The sequence below is a fragment of the Dendropsophus ebraccatus genome, chromosome 7 (genome assembly GCF_027789765.1).
Source record: "Dendropsophus ebraccatus isolate aDenEbr1 chromosome 7, aDenEbr1.pat, whole genome shotgun sequence".
NCBI lineage: Eukaryota > Metazoa > Chordata > Amphibia > Anura > Hylidae > Dendropsophus > Dendropsophus ebraccatus.
This window is the reverse complement of record NC_091460.1, coordinates 7,921,664-7,944,254: the sequence shown is the minus strand read 5'-3', so window position 1 is coordinate 7,944,254 and position 22,591 is coordinate 7,921,664. Positions and strand designations below refer to the sequence as shown.

The window sequence follows — 22,591 nt, the reverse complement described above, 5'->3', positions numbered from 1 at the left end:
TATGTATTTTTTTCCACTTTACATAGAGGTTATATTGTGTTTGGAGTGTATTGTATACAGGCTGTGGTAGTGGCTTGACTGTGACTTGAGCTTGTTAGATGCACCCAGTCATGTTTCCCCTGCTGTCCCAGTTGCATTCCAGCAGTGTTTGCATCATTACCATTGTGGACTTGGAAAGCCTTATTCAACCACTTGGAGATCACCAAGTTATGAGCATTATTTCCCATAGACTTTAATGGGATTCGATATCCGACTAAATAGTCAAACTTTGCAGTCTACTCGAAATGAATTTCAAACTTTCAAATATTTCACTAATCGCTCATCTCTAGTGGACAATAAACTCAACTTTAATTATCAGCACCAGGCAGCAGCTGCCAAGGCTAATAAAATAATGGGGTGCATCAAAAGAGGCCGAGATGCTAAGGATGAGAACATAGTTTTGCCTCTTTATAAATCACTGTTCAGACCACATATGGAATACTGTATACAGCACCGGGCACCGGTATATAAGAAGGACACAGCTGAACTGGAGCGGGTGCAGAGGAGGGCAATAAAGGTCATTAAGGGAATGGGGGGGGGGGGGGTTACAGGACCAAGACAGGTTGTCAAACTCTGGGGTATTTAGATAAAGGACATCTTAGGGCCCTATTACACCAACAGATTATTTGACAGATTTCTTTAAGCCAAAATCAGGAATGGATTTGAAAAGAGGAGAAATCAGTGAGAATATGGGAGGCTCTGCCACATGATGTGGTCATGGCTAATTCATTATATAAGTACAAGGGAGGCCTGGATGGTTTTCTTAAAAAATATAAAATGACAAGTTATAAGCATTAGATTACATGTGATAGGACGCTGTTCCAGAGATTATTCTGATTGGCATAATGGAGCTGGGAAGGAATATTTATCCCTGTCGTTGGGCAATTGGTGACTGTCTCGTGAGAGTTTGAGCTTCCCTCTGGATCAACACAGTAGGGATATACATTGAACTGGATGGAATCTAGTATTTTTTCAACCTTTTTAACTATGTAATTATGTAACTATGTAACTCCACGCTTTTTGTTACTTATTGCAGGAATGTCCCAACAACACAGTTAGCTTATAAGCAGTGAGTGTTCTAGGCTGGTCTAGTGCCCGGAAAGGTTTACAGCTACACACCCTGCAGTCCAGATATCATGAATACACTTTATATATTCTACATGAGCTGATAATGTGTCTGCAAACTATGAATAAATAGTAAGGACTATAATTCTACTTATCTCCAGAGTGTTTCATCACAGTGTTCTAGGATGTTCTATAGTGTTTAGGGTGAAAATGTGTTTGTAATATATATGATAGATTTGTGATTGTCTGTGGCAATCACTGTACGGTGAAGCAGCAATATTGTATGTTCACTCTCTCAATAATATTTGTTTCCTATAATTACAGACAGTAAATCCTGCCAGCAATGTCCTGAAGAAGAATGGCCTGATGAGAAGAAAGAGAAATGTGTCCCCAAAACCTACGAGTTTCTATCTTACGAGAAGGACATTATGGTTTATATTTTCTTAGCACTGACTTTATTTTTTTCTGCTATAACATTGTTCACATTAAGAATCTTCATTTCTTACTGGGACACTCCAATTGTTAAAGCCAATAACCGGACTGTGAGCTTCATCCTCCTGGTCTCCATCTTGCTGAGCTTCCTCTGTGTCTTCTTTTTTCTTGGTCGTCCTGTGGACATCACCTGCATGATGAGACAAGTATCATTTGGGATCTTCTTTTCTGTTGGTGTCTCTTCTGTTCTGGCCAAGACCATCACAGTCTGTATCGCCTTCAAAGCCACCAAACCGGGCAGTGTCTGGTTGAAGTGGGTCTCACCCAAAGTATCTAATTCTGTGGTCTTGGTTTGTTCTTCTGTACAAGTTCTCATCTGTGTTATTTGGCTGCTGGTGTCTCCGCCATATGTAGAGTTTGACCATCACACTTATCCTGGGAAGATCATCATTCAGTGTAATGCAGGGTCAGATATCTGGTTCTACTCCATGTTGGGGTATCTGGGGTTCCTGGCAGCGGTGAGCTTTGTTCTGGCTTTCATGGTGAGGACATTACCGGACACTTTCAATGAGGCCAAGTACATCACCTTCAGCATGCTGGTGTTCTGCAGTGTCTGGATCGCCATGATCCCGGCTTATCTGAGCACCAGGGGGAAATACATGGTGGCTGTGGAGGTCTTTGCTATACTCACCTCATGTGCCGGTATACTTGGTTGTATATTTTTCCCTAAAGTGTTTATTCTTCTTTTAAAACCAAACATGAACTCAAGGAACATCATCATGGAGAAGAACAAGTCATAAATTAAAATTTGCCTAGAACTGTTTCATCATGCTACAGATCACATTACATAATCTTCACATTAGAATGTTAATTGTACCTGCCATTAAAAAATATATATTACTATGTTAAAAGTATATAAGGGTAAGGATCTCACTGCTTGGACCCTCACTGATCAGGAGAAGGAGAAGTGGGGAGAAGCCTGCGGTTACATGCTTCATTTCCAATTGTTAGTCATCTCTGTCCCGCTGCTCTATAGACGTACAATGGAGTGATGGGATAAAGATTGCTGAGAGCCATTGGGTGAAATATGCTACCAGTCATTTCTCCTGGCTCTATCTCCTGATCAGTGAGGGTTCTTAGCAGCGACATGTTCCTGTGAACAAAACACAAGAATTTACACTTTAAGATTACACTTAAAGAATTTAGACTTTGCCCACCACTAGTTTTCCATTGGCAAAACTTTAAAGTGGTGGATATAAATTCCTTGAAGCAGTAGTTTCCAAAATGAGGTCACATCTGGGGATTTCCATTTTACTGTCTCTGGGGATCAGCAAATGAAATATGGTGTCTAGAAATTGTAACAGAAAAAATCTGAAGATCTTCATTGTCCTTATATTTGATTGGCTTACTTTTTATGTTTTCTGTGTGTAATTCCATTATGGCTTTTGTCCAGTGAGCGATTTATGTCCGCTATATTATAACCTATGTTTGCCATTAGAATCTCCTATTCATCCTGTATATTGTTTACAAGCAAACATTGTCTATTACCACACTACATAGGGTATCCTCAGGGTAACTTCTGGACAAAAAAAATGTCATCCAGGAGGATTCTATATCTGAGAATCAATTTCTCCCTTCCATAAGGTATTGGCCTCTTGGAATCCCTCAACCCAGGGTAGAAAATGCACTTAGCTGTTGGTTGTAGGACGTTTATAAAACATATTCATTTTCCATTTTTTATTTATTTATTTTTTAATCTAGAAAAGAGATACAATTACAATCTTGAATATAAATCTGAAGCCTATGTCATTCCCATGGAAGGACACCGCAAACCTCTCCAAGCCCGGCATGTAGGTTTCTGCTTCTGGCCTCCAAATGAATCTTTGTTAACAGAAAACCTTTTTTTGACCTGGCGAATGGGGCCGGGGAGCCCAAACCCGGTAGCATGTGAACCAAAGTGGGAGTCCCAGGGAGACCATATAGACTTCATTTCTAATGTTTATTTTCTTCCCATGGTTAACCCCTTCCCGTCAGCAATCTGTATATATACGTTCCTACTGCACATACCCCATGCAGTAGGAATGTATATATACGTTCCTGACTGAGGGGCTTCTGATGTGTGCAAGATTACTGCAGTGAGAGCGGTCCCACACACATCAGTGTGTGTCCAGGGCCGAAGGTAATGAGAGGCAGTTGCTATCCCGCAGCTGCGTCTCATTAACCCCTTATGCTTGATCTGTCACTGAGCACCTTAAACGCCACAATCGCTATAGATCACGGCATTTAAAGTGCTCAGTGACAGATCAAGCATCTGTCACTGAGTGCTGCGGGGGTCCCGATCGCTTGTGGCGACAGGCGGGGGTAAACTCCTTATCTCTGTCCTGTCGGTTTGACGATCCATGTATAGAGTCTTCTCTAAGGCAGGCTCTATACATAGATTGCCGATAACACTGATCTATGCTATGCTATGGCATAGCATAGATCACTATATGCTATCTAATGATTGCATATTTGACAGTGAAACAAAGTGGGAAAAACGTGCCATAAAAAAAGTTTAAGAATAAGTATAAAGTATAAGAAAACCCCTTGCCCATTATAAAAATAAAAATATAAAAAAAAACAATAAATAAACATATTACATACCGTACTGTGCAGAATTGTCCAATCTATTAAAATATAATATTATTGTTCCCGCACGGTAAACGTCGTAAATGAAAAAACAAACAAACAAGAGGATTAATGATTTTATTAAATTATATATCAGAAAAAAATTAATAAAAAGCGATCAAAATTTTTCTGTTACACCAATATGAAATTAATAAAAACTAGAGATCATGGCGCAAAAAATTACACCCGATCAGCCCTGTAGGTGGAAAAATAAAAGCGCTATGGCTCTTAAAGGGGGAGGAGGAACATTGCATTAATTTGACCCGGACTTTTGTGCATCAAAGGGCTCTGTCTTGAAGGGGTTAATAGCATAAAAACCTACCTCTCCAAATAAAGAAAAATGTTAAGGTAGACTACTTTGACTAGTTGACTAGTATATAATAGTCATAACCTGTCTTATAAATGGCTATGGCGACCATTAAAAATGTTTTTTTTTTATTATTTGGTCACTAAGTGGTTAACATACCTCAAGAGTGAACATGTCTGGCCTTTTTTTAAATACAGCAGACAAGTTTAACAATATCCTAGAATGTGGAAGGATAAAACATGGAGAAAACTCCCACACACCCACTAGAGAACATGTTGCAGATGTTGTCCTTGGTTGGATTCTGGAAAGTTAAAAAAAGCAATGAGGAAGGGGGGGGGGGAGTGTTAAAATAAAAGTGAGAAATAGACATATGATTTCCATTCCACCCCCCCACCCCCACCCCCCAGTGTCTCTTCCCTAAGGCCTTCAAAAAAAAATATTTTCAAGATTGTTAGAGTAACTAGTGCGTATAGAGCACAATGGACAAAGCAGGACAAATGCCACTATGTGGGGTTAGTAGTATTAGTGGGAGGTACTGAATCAGCTTCATGGCCGAGCTGTGTACTTGAGCTGCTGCCACGCTAATACAGTGTCCCACTGCTATGCACATACTGTATACTAGAGACACAGTGAGGGACTAGGAAGCAAACAGAAAAACAATGTATAATCTTACCCCTCACTGGTAGTGATGAGCGAACAGTAAAATGTTCGAGTTCGAGACGAACCTCAAACAGTAGTGAAGTTCGGCTCGAGCTCGAACCCCATTAAAGTCAATGGGAGATGTTCGGGTTAATTTTGACACCTATACAGGTGAGGGGAAGCTGAAATTACAATCCAGAAGAGGACACTGGATACATGAAACAACTTTGGAACCCAACACCCACACCCTTGTCCTCGACACATACCCGGGGGTTCACCATTTTATGGACACTGCACAGTCGAGACTGAGATAGCTGCACTACAGATCACAGCATGCCAAGAAAATATTTAGTAAAGGAAAAAAGAAGAATCTAGGTCCTCTAGACAAGTCAATGAGTATGGTGAATAATTACAAATAGTGTGATATAGAGATATAGTTTACTGGTAGATAATCAGAATATAGTATATAGCATATAGCAAATAGCAAATGGCATGATAAAAAAACATATATTATATAACAAATGAGGCAAAGGGAAAATATGTAAAATATATAATATATCATAAAATGTATAGAAGAAATGAAAAATGGCAAAAATATATATATATGGCAAAAAAATATATATATATAAAAAAATGAAAGATAAAAAAAATGAAAAATGAAAAAATTGTAATAAAATAAAAAGTGAAAAATCAAAAATATGAAAAGGATAAATATAAAAAGAGTTTATAAAATTGTGCACATAATTGGTATAATAAGTAAACACTTCCTAGGTCAATTCATCAATTCATCAGCATACTGTGGTAAAGTTCATAATTGGCTGTAAATCATATAGTTATGACAGAATTCATAGTATGAATTGATGGCGCTCATTCAGCACTTGGTTATGCCAAAGTTCATGAATGTGAGCTACTTAGACTCAGTTGTAGAGTGATAGATGGTGGCATTCATGTGGCAAACTGTTCATACGGCAAGTGAGCCTGACATGTGGCTAGCAGCAACAGGCTGGATAAAGATTATCGCATTAGTGTAGCGGTGTGCATTCAGTTGCTAGTACATTCATGTGGTGTACATTACACCTCTCACCGTTCCTGTGAGATGGAGGGTCCCCGGAGCGGCTGACTTGTGCGCTCGGACTTGCCGGTCTTTGTTTGGCTGCTTCTATTGTCGGAAGCGTGTGCCGCGCTCAGCCCAGGTATTTATGTAGATCGGAGCTCCGTACATGCGCAATGTGTTGTGTTGCCCGCGGGACCTCGTGCTGATGTTGGCGCCAAATAGATGTTTGAAAGGCTATTAATGCGGTGAGCCTTTGAGCATTAGTTTTTTTTTTGTTTTTTTTTTTTTTTTTTTTTTGAAATCTCAAGCAGCAGATTTATTTTTTTTTTTTTTTTGAATCACAATTTTTTATTTTGCATAGTCACAAGTTACAAAGTCATACAAGTGGATATTACACCATTTGTTGTATCGAACAAATATATAATATCATGACACATGTGCAATTATCCGTATCTATCTATAGACAAGGCTGGTGTATACATTTTACAGAATTATGCCTGTGACTAAGTATAGAGTTGAAAACTCAACAAATAAACAAATAACATTAATAACCTGTCTCTTGATAATAAGTGCTTAAGGTAGAGTTAGTAGAATCTCCTGTGACCGGTAGTATGTCCTGTTCGCAAGGTCAGAAGGCCATCACGCTCTCTCCCAACAATCTAGGTATCTCATTGTCAGAAGATATAGCCGCTACAGTCCACAATGTTATCTGATTCTGGGGAGTCATGCAACCTTCAGGAGTCCCAGAGTACCTTTTAGGTCCGCTTCCAGGTACCAGGTAGTTTGGCGAAAAGGACTCATTATATCTCTTAGCTCAGGTATAGGCAGGAATTGACATATGAATTTTCTCCATTTACGGAATAGGGATGCAGTTAGTTGTTCCTTATTACGTAATGCTAGTCGCCTTTCAGTGAGAAAAAGAGAATGGAGTGAGGTTAGGACCTCATCAACTAGCGGAGGAGAGTTAGATAGCCATTTTTGCAGTAGTTGTAGTTTGGCTGCCATTAGAATAGTATGTACCATTGCTGGGAGGTGGTTGCATGATTCCCCCGGCTCAGATTCATCAAGTGTGATATGGAAGATGATTTCCACTGGGGTCAGAGGTGTCGCGAAAGCAGAGATTTGTTGCAGCAAGTGGGATATATCAGCCCAAAATCGCGTTAAGCGTGGGCATTGCCAGATTCCATGTAGGAGGTCCGTTTTGGGTTTGCCACATTTAGGACATTCAGCTTTCCTGTGTGGTAATTTTGGGGAGGGGGGGAGTTCAAACGCATATATAGCGTGATGTAATAGCTTGAGTTGGGTTTCTCTCCACTTCTCATTGACAATATGTTTTCTAAAATCTCTTATACTAGTAGGTATATGTGATAGGATATGCGGAGAATTTAGAGCAGTAACCCATTTCTTGCCTATTTGGGCTGCCTGAGGGGACCTAAAGACTGTACCCATTATTTTATACAGATCTGAAATAGAATTAGGGGTTGGTGATTGGAAAAGACTATCGAAATCGTTGTCTGACGCTTCTGAGGATATATCAGTTAGCCTTTTAGAAAAGTATGATATTACTTGTGAGTAAGGCAGGAAGCCTGTCGGGGAAATTTTACGTGCGTTAATCAGTTCAGTCATAGTTAACCACCTCCGCTCTACTGGATGCAAGAGATCGCCTAATACAGAAATCCCAGCTGTTTTCCATGTCTTAAACATAGAACTCTCGCAACCAGGAGAGAAGTCAGGAACATTCCAGAGGGGGAAGTGTTTGGAGCATTTCACCGACAGGCCATATTTCAGGCGCGTAGCTTTCCAGGCTAAGATAGTGTCTCTCAGGGTTAGGGAGTGTTTGATGACTGGCGGTAGAGAGGATAAAGGGCCATGTACTATGGCCATAAGGTCCCAAGGGGCCGCTAGTTGTTTTTCTAGAGGTGTGTTGGAGTGGATACAAGTATTGTGTTTCCAGTCCAGTATATGTCTGAAAAGGCATGCCACATTGTAACCTTTTATATCAGGGAAATTGATGCCACCTTTTTCTTTAGGTAGAAATAGTTTGGATAGCGCTATTCTCGCCTTCCCACCGGCCCAAATAAATTTCGTGAATGTGGACGTGAGGGTGTTGATATCTGAACGTTTGAGAAGTAGTGGTAGTGTTTGTAGGGGATAAAGGAGTTTGGGGAAGCTAGCCATTTTGATGAGGTGACATCTTGCTAATAAGGATATGGGGAGGGAATTCCATCTATAGAGTTCAGATTGGATTTTTTTTATTAAGGGGGGGAAATTTAGTGCGTATAATGAATGTGGGGATCTTCCTACTTTGATTCCTAAATAGGTAATGTGAGAGGTGGCTACTGTCAGACCTAGTTGTGATAAGGCCACGTATTGCGTCTGTGAGAGGGATGTTAGAGGTAGTATTTCAGATTTTGAGTTATTTATTTTAAAGCCTGAGTAGGCCCCAAATTCACTGAGTGTTGTCATAATTCCAGGGATATCTTTCCAGGGGTCGTCAGAAAAGATAATGACATCATCTGCAAACAGAGCTGCCCGTATCGCCATATTGCCGACCTTAATACCCGTGAAAACATCGCCAGAGTTAAGATATCTCGCTAGCGGTTCTAAGGCTAAGTCAAAAAGTAATGGCGATAACGGACAGCCCTGTCTGGTGCCCCTTTTTAGTGGGATAACGGGGGATAGATAGCCTGGAGTATATATCCTGGCTTTTGGGGAGGTATACATGAGGGATAAAAGAGATCTGAAAGCCCCTGTGATACCAAAGGCATCCAAGGCCTTATTCATCCATGGCCATCTTAGGCTGTCAAAAGCCTTTTCCGTGTCAAGGGTGACTAATGTTGGGTGACTTTTTTGATAAGTTGTTAGATGTACTCTGTCGAGAACTGCTATGACAGTCCGTAAATTTGTGACAGCTGATCTATTCTTGATAAATCCTACTTGTTCTTTGGCTATAAGATGGGGCATTATGTCGGAGAGCCTATCGGCCATAATCTTAGACATAAGTTTTAAATCGGTATTGATTAACGATATAGGGCGATAGGATCCTGGGTCAAGTAAGTTTTTGTTGTCTTTAGGGAGAAGTTTTACATAGGATGTCTCGAATGAGATTGGTAATGGTGTGCCTTGCAGTAATGCATTGTATAGGGTGGATAGTGTCTCACTAATTTGGTCTCCTAGGAGTTTATAGAATTCCCCCCCAAACCCGTCTGGGCCAGGGGCTTTATTGTTTTTTAATGTTTTTATGGTGGCTAGTACTATTCGGGGAGTAATGGGGGCATTAAGATTGTCTAGTTGTTCTGATGTTATCTGAGGGAGGGGAACTTTATCTAGTAGGGTTACAAGAGGCAGTGGGGCCTCACTATCAGAGTAAAGTTGTGCAAAATATGAGCCCAGTTGGTCGCTGATGGCTTTTGGATCGGTGAGAAGGTTTTTTTTGTCCTTGTCGTACAGGGAAGGGATATGATGCAACGACTTGCGTCCTTTTGCTAAATTAGCTAGGAGTTTACCGGCTTTGTTGCCGTATTGGTGCAATGTGGCCTCCATCTCAGACCTATAAAATACCTCTTTTTGTGCCGCCCAGTCATCAAATTCTCTCTTGGCTGATTCCCACGTTAGTTTAGAGGTTGGGGACGGGATCTGTAGGAACAAAGTATATGCATTACGCAATTTTGTACTGGCTTCGTTGTAGGCTTTCAAGGTTTCTTTTTTTTTTCCTGCTACATATGAAATTATTCGTCCTCTCAAAACTGCTTTCGCGGCATCCCAATATAATGGGGGGTTTCGGGTGTGGTCCGCATTTGCCCACGCATATTCCTGCCACCAAGCCTGTAGCAACGACTTAAAGTTTCCGTCTGTGGATAATGTTGTTGGAAAACGCCACAGCCAATCCGTCCCTTTTGGATATTTATCTCTAAGTGTTACAGTAATCGGGGCATGGTCTGAGATGACTAATTGTTCTATCTGGGCTTGAAGAAGTCGAGAGTATAGGTTGTGACTAAGCAGTATATAGTCAATACGGGACCATGTCATCTGAGTGGCTGAGTAGAATGTATATGCTCTTTCAGCAGGGTTCAGAGCTCTCCAGGGGTCTACCAGCGAGGCGTGTTCCAACAACCTAGGGAGTACCCTCTCACGAGGGGGAGGCAAGGTAGGGGTGTAACCTGTTCCAGTCCGAGACCTGTCTTCCTGAGGATGTAAAGCAGAATTAAAGTCTCCTCCAACTATTTTATCGGCATTTACATCCGCAAGGAGAGATGCCTCCAGTCTGGAAAAGTAAACCGAATTGTCACCGTTAGGTGCATATACATTATATATACTAATCCTGCCTGATGGCGTGTCCAGCACTACGTGACATAGCCTTCCTTCAAGATCATTGTGGGAGCTAATTAGGGTGTATTGAAAATTTTTGTGCAGTAAAATTAATACTCCAGCTTTGCGGCCTACTGAGGGGGAGCCTATGACGTCCTTAACCCAGAGCTTCCGCATTCTAAAGTAGTCGGGTTCCTCTAAGTGAGATTCTTGAAGGAGGGCTATGTCAGGTTTACATTTTTTTAAATGGCGTAAGACAATCATGCGCTTTTGGGGGGAGCGCAACCCCTTAACATTCCAAGAAACTATATGCATAAACTAGTATACTTTGGATCTAAAGCATTCCCGAAAAATTTAACATACCTACAGAGTACTCTCAATGGAGAATAAAGCAAGGTGTGTATGGAAAAAAACATGACGGGGGAGAGCATATCTCGAAATGGCTCATACCTGGTCACAGGAGATGTCATCATCATTGCAGCAGAGACCTTAACTACAAAAAAATAGAGGTAAACAAACACAAACATATAAAGCGCCAATAGATGGCTCGGAGGTCGGTGCAGGATACCCGACCCAAACATATTAACGCACTTGACTTCACTTGTTTCGGAGGGAGAACTGTCCCTCATAAACGCACATCCACTTAAGAAGAATCAGCTGAGGTAAGGGGGGGGGGGGCAGGGAGAGGAAAGGGAAAAAGGGGGAAGGGGGAAGGGGGAAGGGGGAAGGGGGAAGGGGAGGGGGGGGGGGAAGAGGGGGTGAGGGAGGGGAGGGGGGGGGGGAATTTTGCCCTTCCGGAGTACCCAGGAGCGTCCACGATGTACTCATCGAGGATATCATCTCTCTAGCATGTTGCTAGCATTCACAATCTGCGAGCTTTCAAGATCATTTACGGTGTGGAGGTGTCTAGTCTCTGCGCCGGTCGGCGTCTCTTCTTCTCAGGGCTGGCCGCGTCAGTAGGCCCCGGGGATGCTGAAGACGTTTGATCCATGGCTACTAGTTGGTCGCCGTGATGGTACTCATCTATGTAAATTGCCGCTTCTCTGGGTGAAGTAAATGAACGAGTTGTGCCATCTGTATGTATAATTTTCAACGTGGCGGGATATTGCAGACGGAATTTTATCCCATCCTTGTGTAACGTAGAACATACCATGTTGAAGGCCCGTCTCTTTTTTGTGGTCTCCGCGGAGTAGTCCGCAAAGAGGAGTATTTTGGCTCCATGTAAGAGCAGCGGAGTCTTTTTTGCCCGAAATGCCTTGAGAATGTCTTCTCTGTCATTAAAATCTAAATATCGCATAATGACCTGTCGCGGTCTCATATTTAGTTCAGGAGAAACGTCCGGTGTTCTTAGGTAAGGCCCCATGCGATGTGCCCTTTCGACCTTTCTTGCTGGTGTCAGCCCTAGAGCCTCAGGTAGGTCGTTTTCACATAGCTGTTTAAGTTGTTGGGCCTTCACAGTTTCAGGCAGTCCCACAAGACGCAGATTATTGCGCCTTGCCCTGTTTTCCTGATCTTCTATTCTTTCCTTCAGCATGGACGTTTCAATATGCATATTTCTGACTTGTATAGCCATTCTGGAGGCAGTATCTTCTACCTGCATTGTGCGCTGCTCAAGATCTCCTATGCGGTTTGTATTACGGGCTACTTCTTGTTGCAGTGCCTGCATGGAGGCAGATATCGTAGTGACCATGGTCTCCTTCAGATCAGGAGCTAGCCTTTCTGCTACAGCGATGGCCAGTTGTTTATAGTTTATAGGCAGTACAGTGGCCTGTGAGTTCAGTCCCTGAGTAGCCATGCCTGGGTGATCTATTAGAGATGGGAATTGGGAGTCTTGAGAGAGAAGAACAAGGTCTTCACATGCTTCGCTTATCTGCGGGCATTGATCTGTTTGTCTAAGATCAGATAGTACCTGCTGGTTAGCTGGTATCCCGTCTCTCTCTGTAGCGCCCGCCATTTTGGTTTGTTCTCGCAGAGGCAAGGTCTCGTGGTGTGGCGCAGTTATCAGGGAGCCTGCAGTGACCCGTGTCACGAAGCGGTCCATACAGAAATCGCTTCCCCGGGTGTAGAGGAGAAGGTAGGTATCAGCTGGAATCTCGCCCGAGGGCAGTTTTCAGGTATAAATGCCGATTTGTTGGGATGGCGTGAGGGAGCTCTTCCTGCGCGTCCTCACATCTCCGTGCCGGAACCGGAAGTCTGAGCATTAGTTTTGCTGAATGTTCATAAATAGAATGTTCTTAGTAGCTGGACGCGTTTCGATACTTTCTTAGTATCTTTCTCAACAGCAAAAAAATAAGTAATGGTATAGTCCTGGTATTAGTGGGTATATATGTGTAGCGGGTTGGTCCTGATTGGTTAGATTTAATTGCAATCTAGTGATTACCAAAGCCCGGTGTGCATAATATACAGGCAATTGTCGAGATCCGGTATGCTTTCATCCTGGATTAATTATGATTGATAATAATATGGATTAACCAGTAAAATGAAATTCAAACAATACAATAGATCTGTACATACACAATGCTTAGGATATAATGAATATATTTAGAACAAATATTTTACAACAAGGAGACGTAGCTACAAGGTATTGTTCTTATTGTTATAGTGCTCTAACCAATAGAATTTTTCAATGTGGATAGTCTAATCGTACATAGATGGTATACCTTTGGGCTGGTAAATACATACAGATGGTGTTTATATTATATCATTTAAAGTCTGTAACCTTTAATAAAAATAGTACAGATAGTTACAGTGTTATATGTATAATCATGTTGAAAAAGTGGTATGGCTTGCAAGAACATAGAATTGTGTAGATGATGTTGTGTATATATCTACGATGTGGATATTTTAGCTTCAAACTTGAGTTGTATATTAGGGATAGGGGAGGGCCCCTAGGGATCAATCCCAGAGCCCGTCACCACGCTGATAGGCAGCCGGGCAAGTGACCGGCTGTGAGAGAGAGCCCCAGAGGCCGTGGTCTAGAGAAACTGAAGATTTCTCGTTCTTCATTAAGGCCTTTTGGGGATATTGTTTCAAAATCGTAAATGAAACGAGATTCTGCTCTGGACATAGACACAATGTAGTCACCCCCACAGAACTAGAAATCTTCAGTTTCTCTAGACCACGGCCTCTGGGGCTCTCTCTCACAGCCGGTCACTTGCCCGGCTGCCTATCAGCGCGGTGACGGGCTCTGGGATTGATCCCTAGGGGCCCTCCCCTATCCCTAATATACAACTCAAGTTTGAAGCTAAAATATCCACATCGTAGATATATACACAACATCATCTACACAATTCTATGTTCTTGCAAGCCATACCACTTTTTCAACATGATTATACATATAACACTGTAACTATCTGTACTATTTTTATTAAAGGTTACAGACTTTAAATGATATAATATAAACACCATCTGTATGTATTTACCAGCCCAAAGGTATACCATCTATGTACGGTTAGACTATCCACATTGAAAAATTCTATTGGTTAGAGCACTATAACAATAAGAACAATACCTTGTAGCTACGTCTCCTTGTTGTAAAATATTTGTTCTAAATATATTCATTATATCCTAAGCATTGTGTATGTACAGATCTATTGTATTGTTTGAATTTCATTTTACTGGTTAATCCATATTATTATCAATCATAATTAATCCAGGATGAAAGCATACCGGATCTCGACAATTGCCTGTATATTATGCACACCGGGCTTTGGTAATCACTAGATTGCAATTAAATCTAACCAATCAGGACCAACCCGCTACACATATATACCCACTAATACCAGGACTATACCATTACTTATTTTTTTGCTGTTGAGAAAGATACTAAGAAAGTATCGAAACGCGTCGAGCTACTAAGAACATTCTATTTATGAACATTCAGCAAAACTAATGCTCAAAGGCTCACCGCATTAATAGCCTTTCAAGCATCTATTTGGCGCCAACATCAGCACGAGGTCCCGCGGGCAACACAACACATTGCGCATGTACGGAGCTCCGATCTACATAAATACCTGGGCTGAGCGCAGTACACGCTTCCAGCAATAGGAACAGCCAAACAAAGACCAGCAAGTCCGAGCGCACAAGTCAGCCGCTCCGGGGACCCTCCATCTCGCAGGAACGGTGAGAGGTGTAATATACACCACATGAATGTACTAGCAACTGAATGCACACCGCTATACAAGTGCGATAATCATTATCCAGCCTGTTCCTGCTAGCCACATGTCAGGCTCACTTGCCGTATGAACAGTTTGCCACATGAATGCCACCATCTATCACTCTACAACTGAGTCTAAGTAGTGCACATTCATGAACTTTGGCATAACCAAGTGCTGAATGAGCGCCATCAATTCATACTATGAATTCTGTCATAACTATATGATTTACAGCCAATTATGAACTTTACCACAGTATGCTGATGAATTGATGAATTGACCTAGGAAGTGTTTACTTATTATACCAATTATGTGCACAATTTGATAAACTCTTTTTATAAACTCTTTTTATATTTATCCTTTTCATATTTTTGTTTTTTCACTTTTTATTTTATTACAATTATTTCATTTTTCATTTTTTTCATTTTTTTATCTTTCATTTTTTATTTTTAGATATTTTTTTTTTTTGCCATATATATATATTTTTTTTTTTCCATTTTTCATTTCTGGTATACATTTATGATATATTATATATTTTACATATTTTCCCTTTGCCTATTTGTGTTTTATCATGTCATTTGTTATATAATATATGTTTTTTATCATGCCATTTGCTATATGCTATATACTATATTCTGATTATCTACCAGCAGGGGTGATTCTAGCCTCTCTGCTGCCCGAGGCGAACTATAGAATGATGCCCCCCCCCCGTCAATCCGCCCACATTATAATCCACTACTGCCCCCCCCCCCCCCCCCCCACTGCTGTCCCCAATAAACATAATGTTTGGTCCCTTTCTGCACAGAGGATGTCAGGAGAGGAGGGGGCTGACTTTATAGGAGAGGTCCCAGCAGCACAGAGGATGTCAGGAGAGGAGGGGGCTAATCCTATAGGAGAGGTCCCAGCAGCACAGAGGATGTCAGGAGAGGAGGGGGCTAATTCTATAGGAGAGGTCCCAGCAGCACAGAGGATGTCAGGAGATGAGGGTGCTAATCCTATAGGAGAGGTCCCAGCAGCACAGAGGATGTCAGGAGAGGAGGGTGCTAATCCTATAGGAGAAGTCCCAGCAGCACAGAGGATGTCAGGAGAGGAGGGTGCTGATCTTATAGGAGAGGACACAGCAGCACAGAGGATGTCAGGAGAGGAGGGTGCTGATCTTTTAGGAGATGGTCCCCCTCTTCCCCCCTTATAGATGGTCCCCCTCTTCCCCCCCTTATAGATGGTCCCCCTCTTCCCCCCCTTATAGATGGTCCCCCCCCTTATAGATGGTCCCCCTCTCCCCCCCCCCTTATAGATGGTCCCCCTCTCCCCCCTCCCTTATAGATGGTCCCCCTCTCCCCCCTCCCTTATAGATGGTCCCCCTCTCCCCCCCCCTTATAGATGGTCCCCCTCTTTCCCCTCCCTTATAGATGGTCCCCCTCTTCCCCCCCCCTTATAGATGGTCCCCCTCTTCCCTCTCTCCCCCCCTTATAGATGGTCCCCCTCTCCCCCCCCCTTATAGATGGTCCCCCTCTTCCCTCTCTCCCCCCCTTATAGATGGTCCCCCTCTTCCCCCCCCCTTATAGATGGTCCCCTCTCCCTTATAAATGGTCCCCCTCTCCCCCCTCCCTTATAGATGCCCCCTTATAGATGGTCCCCCTCTTTCCCCCTCCCTTATAGATGGTCCCCCTCTTCCCCCCCCTTATAGATGGTCCCCCTCTTCCCCCCCCTTATAGAAAGTCCCCCTCCCGCCCCTCCCTTATAGATGGTCCCCCCCTTATAGATGGTCGCCCTCTTTCCCCCCTCCCTTATAGATGGCCCCCCCTTATAGATGGTCCCCCTCTTTCCCCCCTCCCTTATAGATGGTCCCCTTCCCCCCCTATAGATGGTCCCCCTCTTCCCTCTCCCCCTCCCTTATAGATGGTCCCCCCTTATAGATCGTCCCCCTCTTCCCCCCCTACCTTATAGATGGTCCCCCTCTCCCCCCTCCCTTATAGATGGTCCCCCTCTTTCCCCTCCCTTATAGATGGTCCCCCTCTTCCCCCCCCTTATAGATGGTCCCCCTCTTCCCTCTCTCTCCCCCCCTTATAGATGGTCCCCCTCTCCCCCCCCCCCCTTATAGATGGTCCCCCTCTTCCCTCTCTTCCCCCCTTATAGATGGTCCCCCTCTCCCCCCCCTTATAGATGGTCCCCCTCTTCCCCCCCCCTTATAGATGGTCCCCCTCTCCCCCTCCCTTATAGATGGTCCCCTCTCCCTTATAGATGGTCCCCCTCCCCCCCTTATACATGGTCCCCCTCTCCCCCCTCCCTTATAGATGCCCCCTTATAGATGGTCCCCCTCTTTCCCCATCCCTTATAGATGGTCCCCCTCTTCCCCCCCTTATAGATGGTCCCCCTCTCCCCCCCCTTATAGACAGTCCCCCTCCCGCCCCTCCCTTATAGATGGTCCCCCTCTTTCCCCCCTTCTTATAGATGGTCCCCCCCTTATAGATGGTCCCCCTCTTTCCCCCCTTCTTATAGATGGTCCCCCCCTTATAGATGGTCCCCCTCTTTCCCCCCTCCCTTATAGATGGTCCCCCCCCCCCCTATAGATGGTCCCCCTCTTCCCTCTCCCCCTACCTTATAGATGGTCCTCCCCCCTACCTTATAGATCGTCCCCCTCTTTCCCCCCTCCCTTATAGATGGTCCCCCTCTTTCCCCCCTCCCTTATAGATGGTCCCCCTCTCCCCCCCCCCTGCACAGCAGATAAAACAAAAACAAAAAACAGCACACAACTCACCTGCCTTCCGTTCCCCCGTCGAGCCTCTCTGGTCTGGTCCCGGCTGATGTGCGGCTGCCCTGGGTGTCCCGTCCTGTCCCCGGTAGCGCGCGCAACAGAGAGCTCCCCGTGCGCCTGTGGCTGTGACTTCCGGCGCACGGGGATCTCTCTGATGTGCGCGCTGCCGGAGACAGGATGGGACACCTCCGGCAGCCGCACATCAGCCGGGGGACTAAGGCTGCATTCCCACGTTCCGTGATCCTGACGGATCACGGACGTGGAATGCATTTACCGGAGTCCCCCCGCGCCCGGACAGCATCTGTAATGAGATGCTGTGAGCGGGGGAGACTGTATTCATAAGCGCCGCGCGGCTGATTCATTACAGCGCGGCACTTATGAATACAGTCTCCCCTGCTCACAGCATCTCATTACAGATGCTGTCCGGGCGCGGGGGGACTCCGGTACATGGTACGATCAGTGGCGGATTATAATGTGGGCGGCCGCCCGAACCGCTCATATTATAATCTGCCACTGAATGCCCCCCCCATGAAGACAGCTGGTGGCGCCGCCTGAGGCAGACGACTCAGGTCGCCTCATGATTGCGGCGCCCCTGTCTACCAGTAAACTATATCTCTATATCACACTATTTGTAATTATTCACCATACTCATTGACTTGTCTAGAGGACCTAGATTCTTCTTTTTTCCTTTACTAAATATACCATTGTCTTTAAGGCATAGACACCACATAGGTTAACCTCGTCAAGTCATTAGCAGTTGAACTTACACTAACCGCATCTTGTGTTATGCCAAGAATATATATTACTCAGACTACTTTTGGAGGTAGTCGTATAGAGTTTGTGTTTAAGTGGTGCTACATGGTGTATGCCACCTGTTACATAGGACAATGAGCAGTGAGGTTGGATATGGCTGCACTAAAAAATAAAGCAACCCTGCTGACTGGCTGCAGATGAGGAAAAAAAAAAAGGCCACACTAGTTTATGGAGGTTGTCGTATAGAATCTGTGGGTAAGTGCTGCTATATGGTGTATGCTATATGGTGTTTGCCACCCTCTTACACAGGACAATCAGCAGTGAGCTTGGATATTGCTGCACTAAGAAATAATAAAGCAACCCTGCTGACTTGCTGTAGATGAAAAATATACTGGTCATACTAGTTTTTGGAGGTTTTCGCATAGTCTGTGTGTAAGTGGTGGTATATGGTGTATGCCACCTGTTACACAGCACAATCAGCAGTGAGGTTCTATGCAGCTGTACTACAAATCACAGCAATACAATGTACAACAGCAGCAGCACCAGCCACAAAAAATATAATAGTACTGAGGACTTCTTTGGGGTCTGTATGCAGCACCTGCTGTCCCCTTTCTGCCAGCAGTTGTTCACCACAGTGTGCTGCTAAGATCGTGGTAGCTGCACTGCAAGTCCCAGCCAGCAGTCTGGAGTAATAAAAAAAATAAAGATTTTAAGCCCTTACATGGGCTGTTGGGTTCTTTCTCTAGTATCCCTGCCTACAGGAACGCTAATTCCCTGCCTAACACTCTCCCTGACAGACAGCAGCTCTCTCCCTAATCTCTTCCAGCCTGCGTCTGACGTGAACACAGCCGGCCCAGATACTTATATGCCCAGGTCATCTGGTCTGGCCAGCCAATCGTTGCTATCGACATGTAGGGTTCCCACGTGATGCTACAAGCTCCCAAAAAGTCTCCTGCATGATGATTGGCTGAGAAAAAGCCGCCAAACATGATGGAAGAGGAAGATGCCATTGTCTCGAGTATTGCGAGATGCTCATCCCAGTAACAAGCACCATTGAGTACCCTAATACTCAAACGAGTACCAAGCTCCAACGAGCATGCTCGCTCATCAATAATTACTTTATCAGTTGTAGAGCATCTACAACATCTACAACATCTGCTCCTCACTTTTGATGCGGAGAAGGCGTTCGACCGAGTTTGCTGGGCTTATCTTGGTCTAGTTCTTCACAAGTTTGGACTACAAGGTGATATTCACAGAGCAATTATGGCCTTATATTCCACACCATCTGCTAGGGTAATCACTTCGGGTAAGCTATCTGACAAGTCCTGCATAACCAATGGCACCCATCAGGGATGCTCTTTGTCACCCCTGATATTCACAATGGTTGTGGAGCCACTCGCACAAACGTTTAGAGAAACAAATACTATTCAGGGAATTATGATTGGCAATAAGGAACATTGTATTGATTTATTTGCAGATGACGTCATACTTTGCTTGTCATCACCAGAATCATCTCTTGTAGGAACAATGCAAATTTTGGAAGAATTTAGTAAACATAGCTATTATAAAGTAAATAGCACAAAATCCCTTATCCTGAACATGGGCATCCCAAACCCCACACAGCAACTTCTCCAACAACGATTTCCCTTCCCTTGGTCACAAAGACAAATCCCCTATCTGGGCAATACTCTTACCCCATCCCTTCACAAAGACATCAAATACTTTTCGTCTATGCCCATATCTTGGATAGGCCGTATGGCCGTTACGAAAATGATTTTATTCCCCAAAGTTCTGTATTATTTTAGAAACTACCCACCCCCTTCCTAAAGCACGTATATGTCGCCTGCAAAACAATTTAATGTCACACAGTACGTATGGAATGGGCAAAGAGCGAGAGTTTCCGAAAAGATCCTCTGTGTGCCTCTTAAAATAGGGGGGTTAGGCTGCTCTAACCTAGTGAAATATTACCATGCCACAATTCTTGACCAGGCAAAACATATGTGTATCACTGATAACTCAAAACAATGGGTGGAAATGAAAAGGACCCTAACCAAAACACCTAGCACCCACTACCCCATACCTCACTATTAAAGCAACCACCCAAGTGTGGTCCACTACTGCAACTAACCATGATCTCATTCCAACTAGGCTAGCAGACTTACCCATGGAGGTCATTTAATCCTGCATTCTGAATTTAAACTATAGTGATTGGTCAAGTAAGGGGTTGAGAACTCTAAAGGATCTACTAGTTGATGGGAAATTGTGTTCCTTTAACCAAATAGATCAGTCACACAACATCTCCAACAGAGATTTCTTAAAATATCTACAGCTCCGCCATTTTGTTTCCTCACTCACTAACTCAGCCAGCCCCCCCCCATCCCCCCCCCCCGTGCGCACGTATGAAATATTATTCAAGAGTACCTCCCAAGTTCTTCATGGTATTTCCAAAGCATATAATGCTCTAAAACCGAAATCCTCCACATTTTCCTTTAAATATTAATTGGAATCGGATCTGCAGATGTCATTCTCAAATACCCAATGGTCAGCTACTTTCCTATATAGCAACAAATTTTCTCACTGTGCTACTCACCTTGAAGCTTCACATTAACTTTTATATAGATGGTATCTTACGCCGCATAAGCTTTCTAAGATATACCTCTCACGTTCTAATCTCTGTTGGAGAGAAGTTGGTACCCTATCCAATATATGGTAAACATGTCGGAAAATACGCTCATTCTGGAAACAAATTTATTCCTTATTGTGTAAAGTGCTCGGATACTCACCACATTGGGGACCTGAAGTAGCACTTTTGCACCTTAACCCTTAGAGGACTGGGCCAATTAGCATTTTTGCACTTCTGTTTTTTTCCTCCTTGTGCTTAAAAGGCCATAGCACTTGCATTTTTTCACCTAGAGACCCACATGAGCCCTTATTTTTTGCGCAACTAATTGTACTTTGCAATGACAGGGTGAGTTTTTTAAGCAGAAAAAAATTAAATGTGTGGTGAAAATTGGGGATTTTTACACTGTTCGCCCTGGGGTAAAACTGACTTTTTATATATGTTCCTCAAGTCGTTACGATTACAACGATATGGACCACGTATAACTTTTATTTTATTTGATGGCTTTTAAAAAATTCAAACCATTCTTAACAAATATTCCTTTATCCTTTGGTCTATGGGGCTGTGTGAGAAGTCATTTTTTGTGCCATGATGTGATCTTTCTATCAGTACCTTAATTGCGCGTATGCAAATTTTTGATTGCTTTTTATTACAATTTTTCTGGATTTAATGCGACCAAAAATGGGCAATTTTGGACTTTAGGAATTTTTTTTGTGCTAATGCCGTTTACCATGCGAGATCAGGAATTAAATAAATTTATATTTTGGGAGATTATGCACGCGGCAATACCAAACAAGTTTATTTATTTTTATTTATAACATGGGAAAAAGGGGGTTATTCAAACATTTATTAGGGGAGGGGGCTTTTTATTAATAACAACACTTTTTTTTTTACACTTACACTAGATTCTCTCCTGGGGTTAGGGTTATTCCCCCTGGGGTTAGGGTTGTCCCCCCTGGGGTTAGGGTTATTCCCCCTGGGGTTAGGGTTATTCCCCCCTGGGGTTATGGTTATTCCCCCTGGGGTTAGGGTTATCCCCCCTGGGGTTAGGGTTATTCCCCCTGGGGTTAGGGTTATTCCCCCTGGGGTTAGGGTTATTCCCCCGGGGTTAAGGTTATTCCCCCTGGAGTTAGGGTTATTCCCCCTGGGGTTAGGGTTATTCCCCCTGGGGGACTTCTAGTATAGCCACATTGATCTCTCATTGAGATCTATGCAGTATAATTATACTTCATAGATCCATGAGTTCGGCACTCAATTGCTTTCGGCTGCTGCAGCAGAAGACAATAGAGTGCCGAGCCGGGATCAGCGCCATTACGGCAAAGACCCCGGTCTAGGTCACAAGAAAGGATCGCCCCTCCGCGATCGCATTGCGGGGAGGGGGGGACACCAGGGAATGGCTTCAGTAAATTTTCATTTGCAGCTGCAACTTTGACAGCTGCATCTGAAAACTTAATTAGCGGGCATGGCGATCGGACCATGCCCGCTAACAGCTGCGGTTCTACGGGCTACAAGCGGCACCCGGGACCGCGGTGGTTCAGAGCGGCACCTCTCTGAAGTCCCCTAGGCGGCCCAGGACGTACAGGTACGCCCAGGGTCGTCTAGAAGTTAATCTATCAGACATGTTTTCTCATGACCTCTCAATTACTATATCCGTTCACCGCCTTTTCATTGAATACATCCGCATAATCAGATACAAATTTTGGTATCTCCCCCTACCCAGGGAAGCATTCCGCAAGAGACATAGCAATACAGTGGGAAGCACACTTAGGCCCCCACCGAACAAGTTCCCTGCTGGACC

At 43.7% G+C, this 22,591-nt stretch overlaps 1 protein-coding gene across 1 annotated transcript in view; it reads left to right on the top strand.

Moving 5' to 3' along the window:
* Window positions 1–2,336, top strand: part of LOC138796417 (vomeronasal type-2 receptor 26-like) — a 58,858-nt gene extending 56,522 nt beyond the window's left edge. Inside the window, exon 7 of the mRNA XM_069976014.1 lies at window positions 1,429–2,336. Within this exon, the coding sequence (XP_069832115.1) occupies window positions 1,429–2,336 (908 nt within the window). The remainder of the gene's footprint in view (window positions 1–1,428) is intronic.
* The last annotated feature ends 20,255 nt before the right edge of the window (window positions 2,337–22,591 follow it).